Source organism: Phasianus colchicus, chromosome 13, assembly GCF_987193195.1.
Source record: "Phasianus colchicus chromosome 13, bPhaCol1.hap1.1, whole genome shotgun sequence".
Lineage (NCBI taxonomy): Eukaryota > Metazoa > Chordata > Aves > Galliformes > Phasianidae > Phasianus > Phasianus colchicus.
This window is the reverse complement of record NC_143448.1, coordinates 7,151,890-7,170,746: the sequence shown is the minus strand read 5'-3', so window position 1 is coordinate 7,170,746 and position 18,857 is coordinate 7,151,890. Positions and strand designations below refer to the sequence as shown.

Below are 18,857 nucleotides of genomic sequence, written 5' to 3'. Positions count from 1 at the left end.
TTTCTATTATAAGGACCATGCCCTGCCTGGGGCTCTGGTGGTGGGAAGCAATAGTATCTGGATCTGCTGTCCCCAGGGTGGCTGTCGCTGCACAGCCAGCTGTGCTGATGGGCACGCTCACAGACCCACAGATTGCAGCCCCTCTGCTCCTGGCTCCAGGCAGAGCAGAGGGAATGAGACTTTGTATCACGTTCCTATGGGGATAGGAATTTTGCCTTATGAACAGATCAAGGACTTCTAAGTAAAAGGTCTGAGGTTTCCTGATCTCTCAAGTCTAGCTCCTCCACAATTTTCCTGCATAGATTTGAGTATATTGTTCAACTTCAGACTTTCCAAATTTGTAAAATAGGGAAGAAAAGAACAAGTCAGTTTAATTCAGTCACAGCTGTATAAAAAAACCACAGAAATCTGCAGAGAGAAATTGCACAAAATATAGAATCACAAATCCAAGAGCTCATTTTCTCCCTCCCTGGTCAGTTTGAACTTTCTTCTGTCATCCATTATTCAACAAAATGGAGCAAATCACATCTTGTGTGTTTGACTCCAGAAATGAGGATTCTAGAGTGCTATTTCATTCACCTGAGGAGCTGCTAAATACTATCACAGCAGTAATTTGCAATAGTGTGCTAAAGAATGAAGAAAAGGTATTTGTTAATTGTTGACATAACAAAATTAATTTTCCATCCCTAAACTTTTTCTCATCTCTCCTGTGAGCTCTGATGCAATGTTACTGACTGGCACTGCTGAAATGCCAACTTGCATTTCTCATCCTTAATTTCACTCTAAATGTCATTAGTAATTGTTATTGCCAGACCAGAGAGTGCAATCTGGTCTTTCCGAAAGAAAATCTATTTCTCATTTCTTCTCCTGTGCTTCCTCCTTTTGGTCAAGGATGGATGTTTAACATGCCCACGTGCTCTGCTTGCAATAGCAGGGAAATGCATTAATGTATCTGGAAGTAAAACATTCCTGCTGTATTTATTTACACAGTGTGCCTGGGTCTTTACGAATACCAAACCGTATGTTTAGAGGGGTCTTTAAAGCTTGGCTTTCAAGAACACTAACAAGTCTTAACTGAATAAAGCTAACAAGTGCAGGAAGGAGACATCCTTTAATGTACACATACAAACCCCTCTTTGGATTCTTTCATCAATTACTTCTTTTGGTAGGTAATCATGTTGTCAAACACAAAAGCAAAACCTTCGCACAGCGTTTGTTCTCTCTTTCTGCCACACGTAAAGAAAAACAAACCAACAACCCTCAGCCTGGATGTGTACAGCACAGCTAGCTTTGGTCTCACAAAGTACACACAAAGTACAAAGGGCTTCCACCACAGAGTGGAAGCAGAGGTTAGATGTGTTCAAAGGAAAGCCTGCAAGCATACAAGGTTGAGTCCTTGCACACCTCCACGTGGTGCAGCAGTGATTTACAACCATGTTCAGCACCCACTGAATTTGGCCTCCAGCAGCAAGAGAACAGAAGCACCCTGGCACTAGGACTCCATCCTGGGAGGGACTGCATGTGCCACAACAGACCTTTAGTGGGCTCCCAAAAATCAGCTTGTCTTATGCATGCGTATCTACACTGCAATATAACGTATATAAAATAGTTCAAAGCTAGGCTGCATTTCCATATCCATTAACTAAAGGCATCTTAGCTCAGAATAAAGAGACATTTGGACATTTCCAGCCAGGAATTGTGCTTTCAATAAACACAATTGATGCATATACATTGTCTCTTGGCGGCTTACACTCATGGCCATCTGTTGGGATGGCATGGTGCCTACACAAAAGTTGGTTGGACCCTTGCCTTAGGGCATAGATGACAGGCAACAACGGGTTTAGCTGGGCAGCCTGAGCGCCGGCTCCAAGTGCCATCTCTGCTGTAGGAAGCCCCTTCTGTGTGCCAGCACTGCCACATTGGAACGACATGCCTCCTTACACTTGATCACACATGTTGACACTTGGGTGCGCTTAAGTGCATTAATGACTCAAACGATGCCTTTCACCTGGCTCCCTTTTCTTCCCCCACTCTGCATCACTGCCGGGTTTTCAGCACGAGTTCAAGCCAAGTTAGGCACACTTTGTTAGCCAGGGCCAGCCACTGAACAGCATTAATGGCGCAAGAAATGAAGAAGGCCTTTTTTATTGTGGGACAGCTACTCATATTTCTGAGCTTCAGCTCAAGTGAGTCTTCATAGACTTGAAAGACCTTTACCATCTCTCTGGAGAGATGTCAGAGATAACAAAAAAAAGAAGCAATACATTGACCAGAATTTCCTTTCCAAACAACAAAAAGAATGCTGTACCTTGCAACCATGCCAAGCACAGGGCAGTTGGGGATTTCTGCATCACCCTCACGTAAAGCAGAAGCGACCTGGCTGTGCCAGGGCCTCCTCAGCCTGGGGGCAGGGAGCAGAGCACTGCTGAGTCACACAGAGGAGCCAGGATGCCTCCCTCACTTCTACACAGCATTCCGCTCCTGAGTGTCAGGCCCAGGACAGAGCCCCGGCAGCATCCCCACAGCTCTGCGCACTGTGAGAGTCATCTCCTAACCCCAAGTTTGTAAACAGCCACGCAGACCTCCCCCACTGAATTCAAACTTACTGAGATCCACAGACCCAGGGGGGCAAAACTCTTCTGCACGGCGACACCAGAACAGAGGTAACGCTGCTGGTTTCGCAGTCCATAACGAACGTTCAGGCAGGCAGACTCAATGTGATGGGTATGTGCCTACAGCACTTTTAATTTTTAATTATTGTTAGTTATAATTATCTGACTGTGTCTGAATGAAACCCAGCAATATGGCTGGAATAGATTTTGGTGTTCTTGTAATTTATTAGCTTTGTAACTACTAATAATTAAAATTTAACAATACTCTAAGCACCACAGCAACATTTTTTAGAAACGCTAGCCAGATCTGCTCACATAACTGCCTGGGTCATCTTCAGGATTTTAAGGGAAGAACAAACAGTAAAAAAAAAAAGAAATTAACACATTAATGCAGAAATATAAATTCTGCCCAAAATGAAAAAAATAGGTTTTCTTTGTGGAAAACTAACTGCTCACATATTTTGTTGATGCTTCATACAGAGCTTAGAAAGAGCTTGCGGTTTGTTTCCAGCTACTGTGTTGACACTGCAGTCCTGCTAAGCTCTGAAATAAGCAGGGGTTACATAAGTAGGAGGAGCGCTGCTCTCCGGGTCCTGTCGCCCTGCCACGCTCCTCCATCCCCAGGGAAACATCTTTCCTGCAGCAGCATCAAAATGCCACAGATTTGCATTTCCCTCTCTGACTGTATAAACACTCGTCCAGAAGCACTGAGATATTTCAGGGTCTCATAAGAACAATTTGACTCCTATCCAATTCAGCTGGTGACACCAAACAGTTCTGAAGAGTGGGGTGCAGACCCAAGATCGCTTCAGTCTCTCTCCTGTGCTCTGACTGCTGGTGGCAAATGGAGCTCCAGGGCTCTCATTCCCCACCTGCTTCACTGCATGGCCCAGGGATCGCTGGCAGCAGCAGCTGGCTACCCACAGCCTCGAAGCAGTGCTTGCAAGGAGGCCCCAGGGCTGCAGAACAGCACCTCCACACCTCCCATGAGGACCTGTTGTCCCTAGGTGGCTCAGAGCAGTGCCTTGCTCCCCTGGGCAGCAGGCAGCTCAGTATGAGAAGTGTCTGACACCGAGCTGACGTTAAAGGCAGACTTTAAAAAGAAAACCTGCTTAGGGCTTGAGCTGCTGTAATCAGTGGAAAGAATCCCAAGGACTTTGATGTGGACCAAATCGAGCCCCTGGAGGACATTCATGGTAAATCATTATTAATATAACGAGCTCAACTTCTGTGCAGCAGCTCATGCCTGTTTATAGATATATGAAAATTGCCAGCTTTTCACATAAAATAAAATGAGGAAGGAGACAGACCACAGTGTTAACCAATGAGCCATAGTAGCCACTCTCCTTTTGCTACATGTTCATTTAAAGGACCTGGGCACCTGAAATGACAGCAAATTTCTCCAGTGAAGCTCCCTTAATTTAACAGTTTGACATATCTCCAAATCTGAGCAGAAGAAAGCCCTTTATCCATAATAGGCAATGAAACACCTGAACACCTGTGGTAGGAAGGACCTGGCAGTACCTGGCAGTACCTGCTCCCCCAGTACCTGGAGTGTGCGCTTTGTTTATTGTATCCCTTGCCTTGGTTTTCATCAATTGTAATCATTTAGGAGGAAACAGTATGATTAACAGAACACAAGCAAACAGCAGGAATTAATCCTTTAAGTACAAATACTCCATTGGTTGTGTGATGGCTCCTTGGAAAATGCAGTGGCAAAAGAGCACGTATGAAAATTCTCCTCCTGGTTCCTCTAAAAATCACTGTTCAGCCACATTTTGCTTATTGCAGTTCTCAATGCAGGCAACTGAGGAGGCACATCCCCCAGCTGGGAGCAACGCCGCAACCCTAACTCTCAGCACCCAACAGGTATCCCATTTCTAACCCGTCTTGGGAGCAGGCAGGGCTCCCTATTATGTTTTGAACAGTAAAGATTCAAAGTTCAGCTGTCAGAGAGCTATGCTCCCCCACACCTCCACACCCCATGTGCCACAGTGGCTCCAGACACTCTGGACAGCAGCACTACAGCCCAGGCTCAGAGGGCTCCCCAGCCCCACTGGTGAGGACTGCCCTCCCTGCGTCTACACTTCAGCAAGCGCTTTCAGCAGGATGCAAGAAATGCCATAGCCTTGATGTATTATGAATTAGGTATAAATTTATTTTTTTTTCCATGCCATTCTCATCATATTCACAGATGTCAATCTCTGCAAACAGGATGTGCAAAACAAGGAGCTGCCAGCCCTTTCTCCCCTGCCCTGAGGGCACCCTCAGTTATCACACTGACTATTTCCACCGTGCTCCGTATTTAACCACACCGTGTTTTGTTTCCTCATTTCCAATGAGATAACGCAAGCAGCTGAATAACCGTTCTGTTTTCTTTTCCTCTGGCAGTATTAGCATAACCTCCCTGACTCATCACTCCAGGTTCACACCAGAGTTTCCACAGCTTATAAAATGAGCTCTGTTCCTCCAAGCTTTCTTAAGCCTTAGTTTTACAGCTCCATCAGATAGCTTAAACTTCAAAGCACAAACACACGCTAAAATACAACTGCTAGTTCAGAAATGAAAAGAGGGTTTGATTGTTGCAGGAGTGTTATGCTGCTGAAGCAGGATTTGCCCCAAGCACTGACATGTACACTTGGAGTGGGGAGCTTTTCATCACATGGCACACATATGCCTCTCCTGGCATGCACTGTGTTCAAGATAACTATTTAGACAAACGTTTACAAGTCAGCAGGGCTAATTCATACTGCTCCAGGACATCTCTAAAAGTTACCTCTTCCTGCACTGCATGCCGTTCTCCCCCCTCTCCTCCTTTTCCCTGTTTTTGCAAGAATGACATTCAATTTCTCCTTGAATATCAGAGTACTCATTTTTCTAGAAAAAGTATTTTCAGTAATCTCACTTAAAAATACAAAAAGCAAACAAGGCATAGGTTCTGATTTTGGCCTAAAAGAATAGCTGTTATTTTACAGCAGTGGGATCAGAACTGAAAAGTCAAATTCATCAAGCAGGCCCATTTGGTGGGTGGCGATTTTCTCTTGCAAGAAGTGCACTGCTAAGAGAGCAAATGTTTATGCAGATTGAAATTGCAGCTCAACAACTGGTTCACTAAAATAATACAAAATCTTCATCATTCAGCAAAAATGTAACAAACAGCTGAGGAATCTGGAACAAGCAGCTTGCATATCGTTAACTGGAAAGATAATCATACGAGTCAGGTAGGATCAGAAGTTCTGAGTGTTTCTAACTGATTGTACACGTTTTGTGCCCTCCTTGACTCAGGTATTTGAATTAATAAAACCCCTGGCATCAAGTAAACGCTTTTTTGAATCACCACTAAAATAAGGACTGAAACAGTGCAGCTAAGAATTAAATTTTCATTCAGCCAACACCATTCAAAGCTACTTGGGTAATTATTTTAAGTACAGAAATGTTAAATGCACACAAATCCTGCGTGAAAACTGGAAAATTACAATTATAATTTATCTGATTACAGCTGCTATTTGCAGCAATTTTGCAATGAACAACACTTCAGAATTGAAACACTATGTAATTAAACTGTTAATTGCAAAAAAAAAAAAAAAAAAGGGGGGGGGGGGGCCACTGCTAAGACTATAATTTAACAAGGTTCTGTTTATTTGACTGTCTGATTGTAAAGGTTAATGCAGTGGCACAGGAAGCCAGTACACCCATTTTAATTGTGCTGGCATCTTGACCAAATACCACTTAAAAGGCAAATCGAGATGAAAACACTGTTGCAAACCACTGCCGCCTTCACAAAATGCTCCTGGTGACAACACACAAACCCAAATCTGCTGACTTTATTCAAACATTAACAAGGTATAGTTAAAACTTTTGTACACTTATGCAAATCAGGTTGCTAGAACAAGAGAGAGAAGAGATTCCCCTGGGAGAAAAAAAAATAAAATCAACAAAGTGAAAAGATCAACCATCCTTCCACAGCGTGACAGCAAGACACAAGAGGCAGCAGCTTGGGAATTCAGCAACATAAATAAAAACCCTCCAAAGTTTAAGTAAATTGTGTATTACAAAGCTAACAGATGTAAATGAGGCACACAGTACCATTCTAGGAGAAGGCCAGGTTTGCCAGCAGACAGCACACCGTGGCAGCACAACTTAGGTAAAGGCACCTGATGAAGGGCAGGGCAGCACTCCTGCAGCACAGCACTGTGTTCCCCTGTGGGACAGCGCACACACAGGGCTTGTTCTGCACTTGGAGCAGCACAAAGTTAATGCCCCACAGAGTTTCCAGACTCTAAGGGCTCAGCACCAAAGGTACTGACACAATTTAAAACCCAACCTCAGCAATGCAGCTCCAGGGCAACCCCGAGGTTCAGGACTCCAGCAGCACCTCCAGGTCAGGGCCTGGTTCCTCGGAAAGCAACCAGGAACATAGGACAGGCTCCACCTCAGGAGCAGGTAAAACTGAAGAGACTGCAGCCCCCAGGGAAACCAGTATGCAGTGTCTGCTTGACAGAACCTGCTGCTTATTAATGTGCTATTGCCTTGGTGGAGCTGCTAATGAAGCGTCACGTTCAGCCATACCCATGCTTTGCTCTCACACCTGGGTGGAGAAAATTCCTTTACTTTTGACTTAGCAGTGGGGAAGTGTACTATTTAGCAGTAAGGGCAGTGTACTATTTGCTTAGTCTTTGTATGTTAATCAGTTCCTAAATTATTAATAGAGAAAAAGAAATTATTTACAAGGTGTTTGACGTAGACATGTCAGGATGTAGCAACTCCACTGTCAAGAGAAATACTCATAAAGAATCATGATATCTGCCTTGTCTTATTTACTTATTTCAGCCATGCTCAAAGACCCTTCGTTCCTGATAGCATCCCAGGAGGCAGGAGACAGAGAGTTTAAGACCAGGAGGAGAGACCGTATTGGATGTGCACTTTCTGCAGTTGCTGTACAAGGGTGAAGGCTACACACAGAAAAAACCAACAAAGCTTTGCTTTTACTCCTCTTGCAAACATACCTGAAGCTCTGTTTGAAAGAAGAACTTCTGTGGGCACTGGGAACAGTCATAAATTTTATCTTCCTGTCCGTGCACTGCAAAGATGTGCTGCTGCAGTTTATTTGCCTGCACAAAAACTGAAAGAACACAGTACAATTAATTAAAATTGCTTCATATAACATATCCCATCTTGAACTACACTTTTATGACTGCAAAGACTCTAGAAAGTCCAAGGATATCCACCAGAGAAGTGCCAATACACTCAGTGCAGCAGAACGTCCTTACCGGTGGTCAATTTAGAGTCTCCAGGCTGGCAGTCAGCTCACTTCTGACGGGCTCTAAATCCTGGATGGACTTTTGATATTTCACATAAAGCTAATGCTGTCCACGGGTGACTGGAAGAACTCAGTCATCAGAGCGAGCAGAGGACGTCACCGCTCCTGCAGGGAGCCCTGGCCCCACAGCAGGTGCATTGGATGCATTTTTAATGCAGGACAACTGGGCCAGGAGCGGCCTTGATGGCTGGTCTGGAGGATGAGTGCCCAGAGCAGCATTTCTGGCAGACACGTGAACCTGAAAGGGCAGGCTGCCACGGTGTTCAGACCTTCTAAATGGGTTGTCCTTCCAATATAGAAAAAAGATTATGATTTAATGTTACAGATATCTACATCTACATTAGGATTTTGAATTGATAATTACCCTGTCTTTAACAAGTGAAATGAAAAACATATTGAACTCCAGCTTCAGCTGGTTAAAAATATGTCTCATTCAATTTTTGTCTCATCTTATATGACCTCTCAGCAGTAAATGAAAAAAGCTTCTTCAGCAGAATTAAAGAGATGCAGTCAAACACATTACAGTGTGCTTCAGGAACAGAAAAACTAACTCCAAGTTCTCAAAAAGCATTTCTCAGACTAAGGAGCACGGGGCTGAGGGGACCGCAGGAGCTGACACTCAGCCCGTGGTCACACATGGCAGTCATCCCTAGGCAGTTTGGAAACTTAGGTGTTAACTGCTATTCTGATGAGTGAGTAAAAGGCACCCTTAAAATGCATCCTGAAGATCTTTTGAGAAGGGACCATCCAGGACATTTGCACTGATAAGACAGCTGAAAACAAACCTCAGGGAAGGAAAACAGAGGAGGCCCTCAGATGAACACAACTGCAAAGGAGCTGGAAACATGTTGACGAGCAGGCTGCCCTTGGAGAAACCTTTCCAAGGGAGGTGTCAGACCACACTGTTGTGTGATGGGATCTCATGTGAGCGAGGCTTGCTGCTGCACGTGGCACACAAGGAGGGTCCTCATGAGAACAGGCCCCCACCCTGCAAGTTCTGATCTTAGAGATGCATCTCAGGCCACAGCCTGAAAGGCCCCAATTGCAAGAAGTAACACAGGGCCGGCTGCATTTGGGCAGTGCCGTGAGATGTCAAACTCCTCAGTGCTGCAGTTTCAGACAGGAGACATTCTGAACATTTCCAAGCATGGTATTTCTTTTCCCAAGAAAAGGCATACAGTATTTTACAAATCCCCCGAGTGTCATTTCTGGATCAAGCCATGCACACTGAGGCTTGTCTCAGTCTCCCTGTCTTACCTGTGAAACAAACAGGGCATTTGAATGTGCCTCCCATCCCCTCAAAGCTGTGCTCAATCAGGTGACACAGGAGCTTTGCCGGAGAGTCAAACATCTGGTTACACAGCTTGCACTCATGATTGATGCCTTCCTCTGCAAGGTTCAAATGATACAACTTGTTAGTGACACAGCACATTAGCGTCTGCGATGCAGCAGTCGGCGAGAAACGCCCGTGCCCAATGCCGTGCACACAACTTCAAGGGCCCACAGCCACCAGCAAGGCACAACCTTGTGCACTGAGCTCAGGTGAGCAGCCCCGCTTACGTTAGGAGCATTTCTCTGCGGCTGGGATGCAGGCGATGCCGTGTGCTGCTGCCGGGCTGCGCCCATCCCGTGCCGCTCCTCGCGCCTCTGCACACAACAGAGACGTCGCTGCTCTGCGTATGTATTATTAAATACTTAGCATTTAAAATGAATTTAACAGTGAATTCAACCATGTACTCTGAAAGCAGGCTTCATCACCTCAGATTACACTGCAAATATAGCAGGGAGGAACAGGCTGTGGAAGAATAGCAGGAGCCCAGACCAGTGCTGGCCTTAATTTTATATCTCTTGGCTTTTTCCAAGCTGAAGAGAGACCATTAAAGGGATTTAAATGTCATTTGAAAGAGTAATTTCCATGTAACATATCCTAAACATTATTCTAGGAGGTGCACTGAATATGCAGTGCCCACTGCAAATGCCCTGTGATCAAGAGGAACTCACAGGGAAATAATAACAATCACTCTTAATTCCAGCCTACCACCTTTGCAAGATGGTATGTTTCTCTTTTACTGACTTCTGTATTTTTGTTGCCTCTGTGTCATTTTTTGAGGTATTGAAGCCATATTTTCTTTGGTTTTCTTGAAATGAGGGAGGGAGGAACAGAGATTTAAAAAAAACATAGGTTTAAAACGTACACTTTATACAACCCAGTGAACATCTGAACTTAAAAGATTTTGCAGACGGTTTTTGTAAGCACTTCTCGAAAACATCTACCCTTCATCATGGCAGCACGCATGAAAGTCATGAACACATATTTCAAAATCTAAAGAAATTGCCTTTTGATTTACACTCAGGTTTATTTTAATATCTCCAAACCTCACTGACTTCAGCTGATAGTTCCAAGATGCCCAAGAAACTACTGCATCATCCCATGAAATAATCTCCTGCCAAATGCATTCGGATCTTGCAAATACTGTCAGCATTCAAAAGCACAGCCTCTATTTATAATTGCTTTAAATAAGCTTTAACGCAGTCAAACGGAGGGAAATCATTGTTTCTTTAGGACCTTTGGTGCTCCCGGGATCTCAGTGCCCTGTTTCGGGGTGGGAAGGCGAGCAGTGGGTCCAGCACCAGGGTGGCCCATTGAGCTGAGCTCAACAGCTCCAACAGCCATACATCTGCATGGCTGCAGCCAAGGCATCCCCAGAGCTCGTGTGCCTTGATGGGACCTCCATGCGAGGAGGGGGGGAAATAGAAATTATTTACAAAATGTATCAGTATGCAAGGGGCAGGCTCCTGTCCCTCCCCAAAGGAGGCTGCTGGCCTTTCTCTGCAGAGGGCAGAAAGCAGGTAAGGATCTGTGCCTCGCACCGCCTGAGCATGCCCAACAATGCATGCAATAAACTTGGAGAGGACAAAGCAGATACTGGGGGAATGGAACAAATTCCTTCTGCGAGTAAATCAGAGAAATCATGTTTGACATTAATTTTCTATTCTCCACGTAGTGAGTGTTTGGAAAATAGTGATTCATGCGCAGCCCGGTCCTGTGTGAGCATGTGTGTTCATAAATACAGACACAGGCTGCTGATGAGAAGACTGCTCCTCTTGCAGCCTAAATATCTTTAATTTCAGTACAATTAAAAGAAGGATTTCACAGCATTTCGACTGAAGTATGTCCTTACCGACTCGGTCTGTTTAATTAGGTACCAGAGATTGTGTATTCTCTTGGCTGATCCCCGCAGTATTTTAAATAGTTAAACCTATAACAAACAAACTAAAACTCGAATGAAAAATAATAAAACATAATGGGTTCCTGCAGATCTGGAAATTTATCCCACTCGAGGCAAGACCTTTTGATTTGCAAATCCACTTCTGAATTATAAGGCCTTCTCCTCACCGGTGGGGGTTTTTATTCCACTCCCACAGGAGTCCATTATGTATTTCTCGTGTCTATAAAACCATCCAGGAAGAAAAAAGGTGGAAAAAAGTACCATGGTTAGCATGACAAACGCTTCTCTTTTCATGCATGTGTATTCAAAATATGAAAATGCCCAAAGATATAGATAGAATTGCTGCTATAATCACTCTCTTCTCCGTGGCATTTTACAGCATATTATTTTACACAGAAACGCGGTGCGTGTGTAGGGGCACTCAGTCACCTTTGGAGAATAACTTCAGTGAATTATCTGGGATCATACAGGAGCACAAGGCGGCCTCCAGACAACGCAGCCAACGCCAGCCCTCCCTGCAGCCACGTGCGCCGGGCGTCAGCACACAGCGCATCGCGGCGTTCCCCTCATCTCTATTCTTCTTAAAAAAATAAAAATGACAGGCATCTATGAGACCTACATAACTCCAGTGAATTATGCAGCCCCTCTCATTTGTAAAATAAAATGCAGATTTTTACAGCTCGCTGTGCTAGATCTTCTCCCATCTCTCCGTAAGTGTATCTATGCGGGGATCAACTGATTTAACACTAAACGAGCCACGCACGGCCAACAAGAATCTTGGGCTCCTTGCCTTTTTTCTTCCTGCACTCAAAATAATAAGCATTAATTTTACACTTCATTTCTCAAAAAAATAATAGGGTGTGCTCTTGTTTAAAACAAGCAGGCCTGCTGGATTCTGTCAGGCTGAAACTATGTCAGGCCAAAAGAGGAACAGAGCGCTTTGTGTAAAAGTATCATGGGGAGATGATAGTATCCTGTAATGTTTTCAGTACCTACTTTTGTCTCCAAAAGCATTTGATCCCTGGCAGACACACACTTATTTCCATACTGGTCTTGAGGGAAGCCGGTAGGAACGAGAGCTGATTATCTGAATCCTGAAGGTGAAACCTGGGTGGTGCCCACTGATGTCAAAGGCAGCGATTGTCTAAATGTTGAGGTACATAATTTACTGCCTGTTCGGAGGGCTGGGGGCTGCGCGGCCCCGGCTGAACCGCGGCGGTGGAGCACATCCTCATTGTTCTCAAGTTGAAATGCATTTGCAGGATGGTTCACGTGTGTTGATAGGAGCTTAGCTGCATTTACACCAACACCCTGCCCGCTCCTGAGCAGGAGCGCGCCGCTCCATGCAGCCCTTTCTGCTGCTGCAGCGTGCATTTAATACATATTACAACGAGTCTCTCAGCCTCTAAGAGAACTGACGCCCGCAGCCTCCTGGCGAGGATGCAGTATAATTAATAATGCTGTATTAAGCCCGCGCACTGTATCAGCTGCATTTCTAATTATGACTATATTAATAGCGATATAAAACGATGCACTAACAGTGCCATGTACCGACGTGTTATCAAACCAATAACAAACTGCAATTTGAACAATAAAACAGCATCGTCTTCACTGTTAGTTAAAACTTCTCTTCAACTTGATTTAATAAAGCAAAATTTCCCCTCACGGAATAACCAAACAGTCCTAATTTGAAGGAGTGCGTGCGGCCGTCTGATGCTCCTGACAGCAGCACACATCCTGTGCCACAGCTCTACCACGCTGCAGCAAATCACAGCAATAAAAGGGAACGTCTTTCCTGTTCTCAGATATACACATCCATGGCTTAACCACACTTTTAATGAACTTTGAAATGCTGTAATTCAGTGTAACAAAGCATTAATACGCTGTGCTCACAGAGAACCTTCTTCCGTCCCCTATATCGTAAATCTGGTAGAATTAAATGGGCCATGTAAGGAGCGCTCCGATTGTAACAGAAATAAATACAAATTGGAATGAATGCAGGGAAATAAAACGAAGACTGCATGAAACTATTCTGTTTATGCAATTCATTCCTCAGTAAATAAGTAAGCAAAGGGATACATTTGTAACAGGAGAAAAGCAGAAGGAGCCCAAGCACTGATCCATGTGGCTGTGCAGGAGCGAGGGGCTGTGGCCAGGAGGTGACAGTGACGGACATCCCTGCTGAACAAAGCCATGGGAACGCCGGGCCGGCAGCACCAACGTGACTGCAAAGCCTGGGGCTGGGAGCAGGGCACGCCACTGCCAGGGGACGGCAGATTCACAGTGCTTCACGCCAGACTTGGACGACGCCTGCTATCCAGATGGCATTCTTCCACTGCTGCTGTTCCTGCGCCCCGTCCCGCTGTATGGCATCCCTGAACACCCCGTGCCGGTGGGTTCCATAATGAATCCCAGTGGACATGGCTGAGCCCTCCCACACCCCCAGACCCCGCGCGGGGCCTCGCAGCCCGGCAGTGGGAGGCAGCGGATTGATGGCGCGGCAGCTGAGCGTCACCTGGGGAGCTGGGTGCCATCCTCCCAGGGATGCTGGAGGTCAGTTACCATGGCAACGTTGAATGAGCTCAACCTTGTAACTGACCCTTATCTTTTTTTGATCTGTGGCCCATTTGGGACCAAGGCTGGAAATCAACTGGAAAATAATCCGGGCACATATCAGAAAGAAAATTATTTATACTTATTTATCCAGGTAGAGCTCGTATCCCTCTCTGACGCCTCTCATCCTGCTCCTAAGCACATCACACAGCTCAGCAGGACACCCAGCCCCATACCACAAGACCTGTGCCCAACCTACAAAGCCATGAGCACTCCCGTGTTCCACCAACAAACTGCCAACACCTTGCCTGGCACAGCCACGTGGCCTTGGCCTCTGTGCAGTAACCACACACCTGCACCCACCCCTCCTCAGGAGCTCTAATATTTGTTGGGATCTGGTACCTGTGTTCTTTTGTGCATTCTTCCTCCGCTGAAATATGATTCTGCTTTGAAATACATTTATATGATCTAGAATGGCACAACACTGATGTCTTTTATGAGCTGAAGATTGTTTAATAAAATCTTGCATTCCTGCCTCATCCTTATGACAATTTTACTATTATAAGTTTTCAAGGGATATGAGAGCTGTCCACTGTGGTTAGAAACATCAATTTAATGAAAAATGATAAGATGGGGACTTTGATTTTTCTAGAAGCTATATAAGGAAAACCAACAAAAACGCAGAGCATTCCAAACATGCGCTGGCTCTGGCACAAGACCCACTAAAACTCGTCCTTCTTACAGCCTTCCAGTGGATGCTCAGCCCTGGGAGCAGCCTGGCAGAGCTGAGGGGCTGCCCCGCTCCCAGTGGGGGAAGGGCTTAGGAACCAGGAGCAGTGAAGAGACCACAGCTTCTGGCAGGCTTCACTGGTGCTGGACCAGCACCAATGGGTTCCGGTAACCAACACCAATGCTTCTGGTGATGCGCTCGTTATATGGCCTCTTTTCCAGGTATTCTTTTTTCAGGCTAAATTAGCCTAACTGCATAACAGGCTTTAAACTCTTTTCAGCATCTCAGGGGGCCTCAAGCTCAAAATATGCAGAATTAGATGCCAAATTATTTATAGGGTAGCTCTGAGTTCACTGCCTCCAGTACATGTCACTGTGCTGCAATATTAAAATGACCATTAAAAAGAAGCACAGTCCCAGAGGGACTCGGGATGAGATTGCACAGAGTTTCTACTGAACATGAGGGCAGCCTGCTCTAAGCCAGTGCCTGTGCTGCAATGGCACAGGAAGGCCTTGTGTCACTGAGGATGGCTGCAGATGGGCCCACCAAGGCTGTCCTATCTGATTAATTTTTGGTTTACAAGAAAAAGAAAACCTGAAAGTTCAAAGGAGTCCATGGAGCTGTGCATCATCAGTCTGCGGCGGGCTGCAGCATCCAAGAGGGACGCTGCCTGCATGGCATATTTTAATTTGAGAAACTGCATTTATAGATCATTTACAGAGATGTGCTGCACTTTAGCCCTGTAACTTCAGAATCTAACAGCCTTTCTGTGAAAACACGTCTGTTTCAATTGCCTACATTAAAACTTCTCGTGGATCGAAGTCTGGTAGGTCTGGCTGTTCCATCACAACCGCTCATTAAGAACTAACTCCAATGGCTTCCATGGAAGTGCAAAATCTGTACAAGAAAAACAAACCTATGTTGAGCAAGCAAGCCCAAACACATACACAGAATGAGCCTGGATGAAGCTAAAAAAACCCTTAAGAACAGCTAGAGGTGAATGACAACACCACAGATACGCATCCCATGCAACGCTGCAGTCATGTATTCTGGTGTTTGGAGAGGTTCACAGCTGCACTATTTCAAGTTTAATGCCAATACCTGGTAAAACAGAACTGCCACGCAGCCATCCTGTGCCAGCATACCTTGCACTGCTGTGACAAACCTGAACACCCTGCTGGAAGTCCCGGTGTCCCTCCCTGCACAGCTCCCTGAAGCACTGCACACCCAGAGCAGGTCCATCCCGGGGTCCTATTGGCAATATTGCATCCCAGTGCTCAGAACAGGCACATGGGGATACTAGGACCTACCTGACATCTATTATTGTGAAACTAAAAATTAAACCATTTCTACTTACTAAACATCCCACTGGAATATGCCAAGTGCTTTCAGAACACACAAAGCCTCAAGCCAAGTTATGGGTGCAAGACCCTTTACACTCACTGCACAGGCCCGGCACACTGAGCACCAGGAGCCCTGTTCCACCCAGCCCCCACCGTCCTCGCATGACCGTGGTGGCACAGAGCCACCAGAACTCGAGCAAGAACCACCAGAGGCAAAGCCTCCGCTGCTGTGGTTCAGGCTCATGTGGTGGAAGAGCCAAGCAGCCCATGCCTGCACCATGCATCCCGGAGAGCACACAACAGGGTTTTACATACCCAAGCTCCCATAGATGAGTGTCTAGAGGAGCGTCTCTGATTTTCAGATTAAAGTTTCCCAAGTACACGTTGACATAAGATAGACTATAAATCTATTGTGTAAATAATCACCAGACTAATGGTGCCTAATAGTATATAATTAACATGACTGGCAGGCTGCAAGCCAGTTGTTGTCAGCTACGCTCAGCAGTACTCAGACTACAGGAACGCCTTATATCACTTCTCTGGTGGCATCAGGGAAGCTGAAAACTGGTAAAATGAGAGTGAAACAGAACTCATAGCAAAATGAAAACTTTCAAGCATACACTTAACAGAGGAACATACTTCCAGGCTTCAAGGGATGATAATGCCATACTGTTTTTGTTTGTTTGGCAAGAGTTAAGAAAACTTCTGTTATCCTTGTACTAGTCAGTGTCTTTCAGCTTTTCACTGGGAGGGGAAGAAGCAAGCCATGACAGCCACATGGGCACACGGGCACAGTCACAACCTGGCACCTCGCAGCCACCCCATGTCCTCCCAGCCCAGCACCCCAGCAGTGCGCTTGGGGACATGGTGCCGCTGGGCTGACAAAAAGAGATGCCACTGCCAGCAGAAACACTAAGGGTGACTAAACAAGATCTGGCTCTGATAGGTGACACATTTCACGTGGCATGAGTATCTCTCAAAGCTTGCTAAGTGCAAATTCGCCCAGAAGAATGAAAACCAGACACTTTAAGTCAGGAATCCTAAGGTGCAGTAACATATGATATTCCTTAAAGCAGTCACCAAGAAGGATCTGCACAGAAACAAGAAAATATCTGAAGCACCTCTGCATTATGCAGAAATGTATTCTCATACTATGGAAATACTCAGCAGTGAACATACAGAGCATCTCCATGGCTTCTGATGGTATTTGCTCAATTAGCACCCCATGGTCCAGGTGGAAAATATCCCCTGTGGGAGCCTCACATTGAGTAAGAAGAGCTAGAACCCCACAACCTTTTGGAAAAGGAGTTGCACATGCAACATATCCAACACACAAAACCTAAAATCAAAATGGCATGGCCCTTCTGGATGCAACAGCAGCCGACACAGCTGAGGGCACCTCCAGGGCACGCAGAAGCACTGGGCTGCAGCCTGCATGGGAGTGACCGGGGCTGCTGGGGAAGACTCAAAGGCATATGGGGTTGCTGCAGGGAAGGGGCTGAGGTACATCCACTGAGCCCAGTATAGATTTAGGAGCATTTTCCCAATAAGCCCAGATGAGTAAGAGCTGAAGGTACTAAGAAAGAGTGAAAAAGGAGAGGAAAAAATCAGGCTGCTTTTCAGCTGCTCTCACAAATAAAATAAGATCCTAAATCAAGCTGTCATGGAGTCCCTGTTTGAACCAAAAAGAAGGAAACAATAAAGATCTGTTAGAGACCTGCTACTCACTATTTCATTCTTCATTTTTCTTGCAAGTTCTTTCTTGAAGCTCCAATTCAACAATCAACACTATGAAGTCGGCGTTTGCTACCGTCACCCTGAGAGGTATCAGAGATACCATCGTATATATGCAAAACAGGCAGAACTCTGATAACAATACTTTGCCTGTAGGCAAAAATTGACTCTTTAAATGGCAGCCACTAAGATAATGCTAGCTTAAGAGCCAGCCTTGCACAAATTTCCTCTGCTTAGTAACATAAAAGTTCCACAGTGAAAGATACAGCACTTGGGTAGTGACGGCCCATTTTAGTAGGAATGTTGAAGATGAGATGGCAAAGCACAACCCCAGATGAGGCCACGGGCCTCAGCTTCTCCCCAGGGCACTCCAGGTCCCTCCATTCCTGGACTGCCCCAGCAGGGCACGGGGACATCACCGTGTGACAGCAGCCACCGCTGCCAGCCCAGCACTGAGCTCCTCGGGCAGGGCTTGTGCCGGGCACTGCACTCAGCTGTTGCATCTCTGCAGCAAGACGAGCATCAATTATGCATCGTATCAAAAACCAAAATGCGAGGGCATGGAGCTGGCTATCTGAAGCAGAGGAGTGAGCAAGTGCCAAAGAGAGGAAAAATGCATCCAAACCCATCACGGAGCACTCGGCAACTTCACATGCAACGCCGTCAACTGCCTTCCATTGCAAAGTTCTCCCATACTTGGGAAGAGATTACAGAAATATTCAAAGATACAATATTTGTATTTCCAATGTTAATTTGACACACAGGAGTGTGCATGAGGGAATGTTTATAATCAGCACTCCAATAAACTCACAAATGACTCCAGTATTTTATAAGCTTGTTAGAAACAAATCACTCCCTTAGCTTATATTTACTTACTGATGAATCGTAAAAGGCCTCAATACACAAAGAGTAAATTCAAAACTGTTCTCCTCTTGTTTTATCTTACCTATCCCTTCCTCACGCGCCCAGCCCGGCACTGCTGTGGGTGCAGAAGGCCAGGGTGGCCATGTACTGCCTGCACAGCCGTGCTGAGGGACCAGGCCGTGACCCATCTCCAGCAATAACAGCTTTGTGCTGCACGCTGCAGCCACAGCCAGCGACCTGCACATGGAGGGAAACGAGAGCTGGCAGAACGGCACTCCTTTCTGTAATGTAGCTGAGAGCTGTGTGGAATAATGGGAGTGGTGGGGACACTCAGCTCTGTGCTCCAGGTAGCGACTGGAGACAAGGAACGCGGGGGTATTCTAACATGCTTTTACTTAATGTACAGTTAAGCATTATCCATACGTTTTATGGGAAAACCCACACAGGACATGCTCGGACTTCCCAAGGAAA

The 18,857-nt window shown here is 45.7% G+C and overlaps 1 protein-coding gene across 9 annotated transcripts in view; it reads right to left on the bottom strand.

Annotated features, from left to right (window-relative positions):
* The window catches only part of ZNF423 (zinc finger protein 423), a 232,567-nt gene that overhangs the window by 13,346 nt on the left and 200,364 nt on the right, over positions 1-18,857 (bottom strand). For 8 of the 9 annotated variants that reach the window (XM_090149949.1, XM_090149950.1, XM_090149947.1 and 5 more), the window contains 2 exons: positions 9,190-9,321; positions 7,619-7,734 (listed from right to left, as the gene is read on the bottom strand). The exons of the other annotated variant lie outside the window; for it this stretch is intronic. In XM_090149949.1, the coding sequence (XP_090006075.1) occupies positions 7,619-7,734; positions 9,190-9,321 (248 nt within the window). The remainder of the gene's footprint in view (positions 1-7,618; positions 7,735-9,189; positions 9,322-18,857) is intronic. 9 annotated transcript variants of the gene reach the window in all.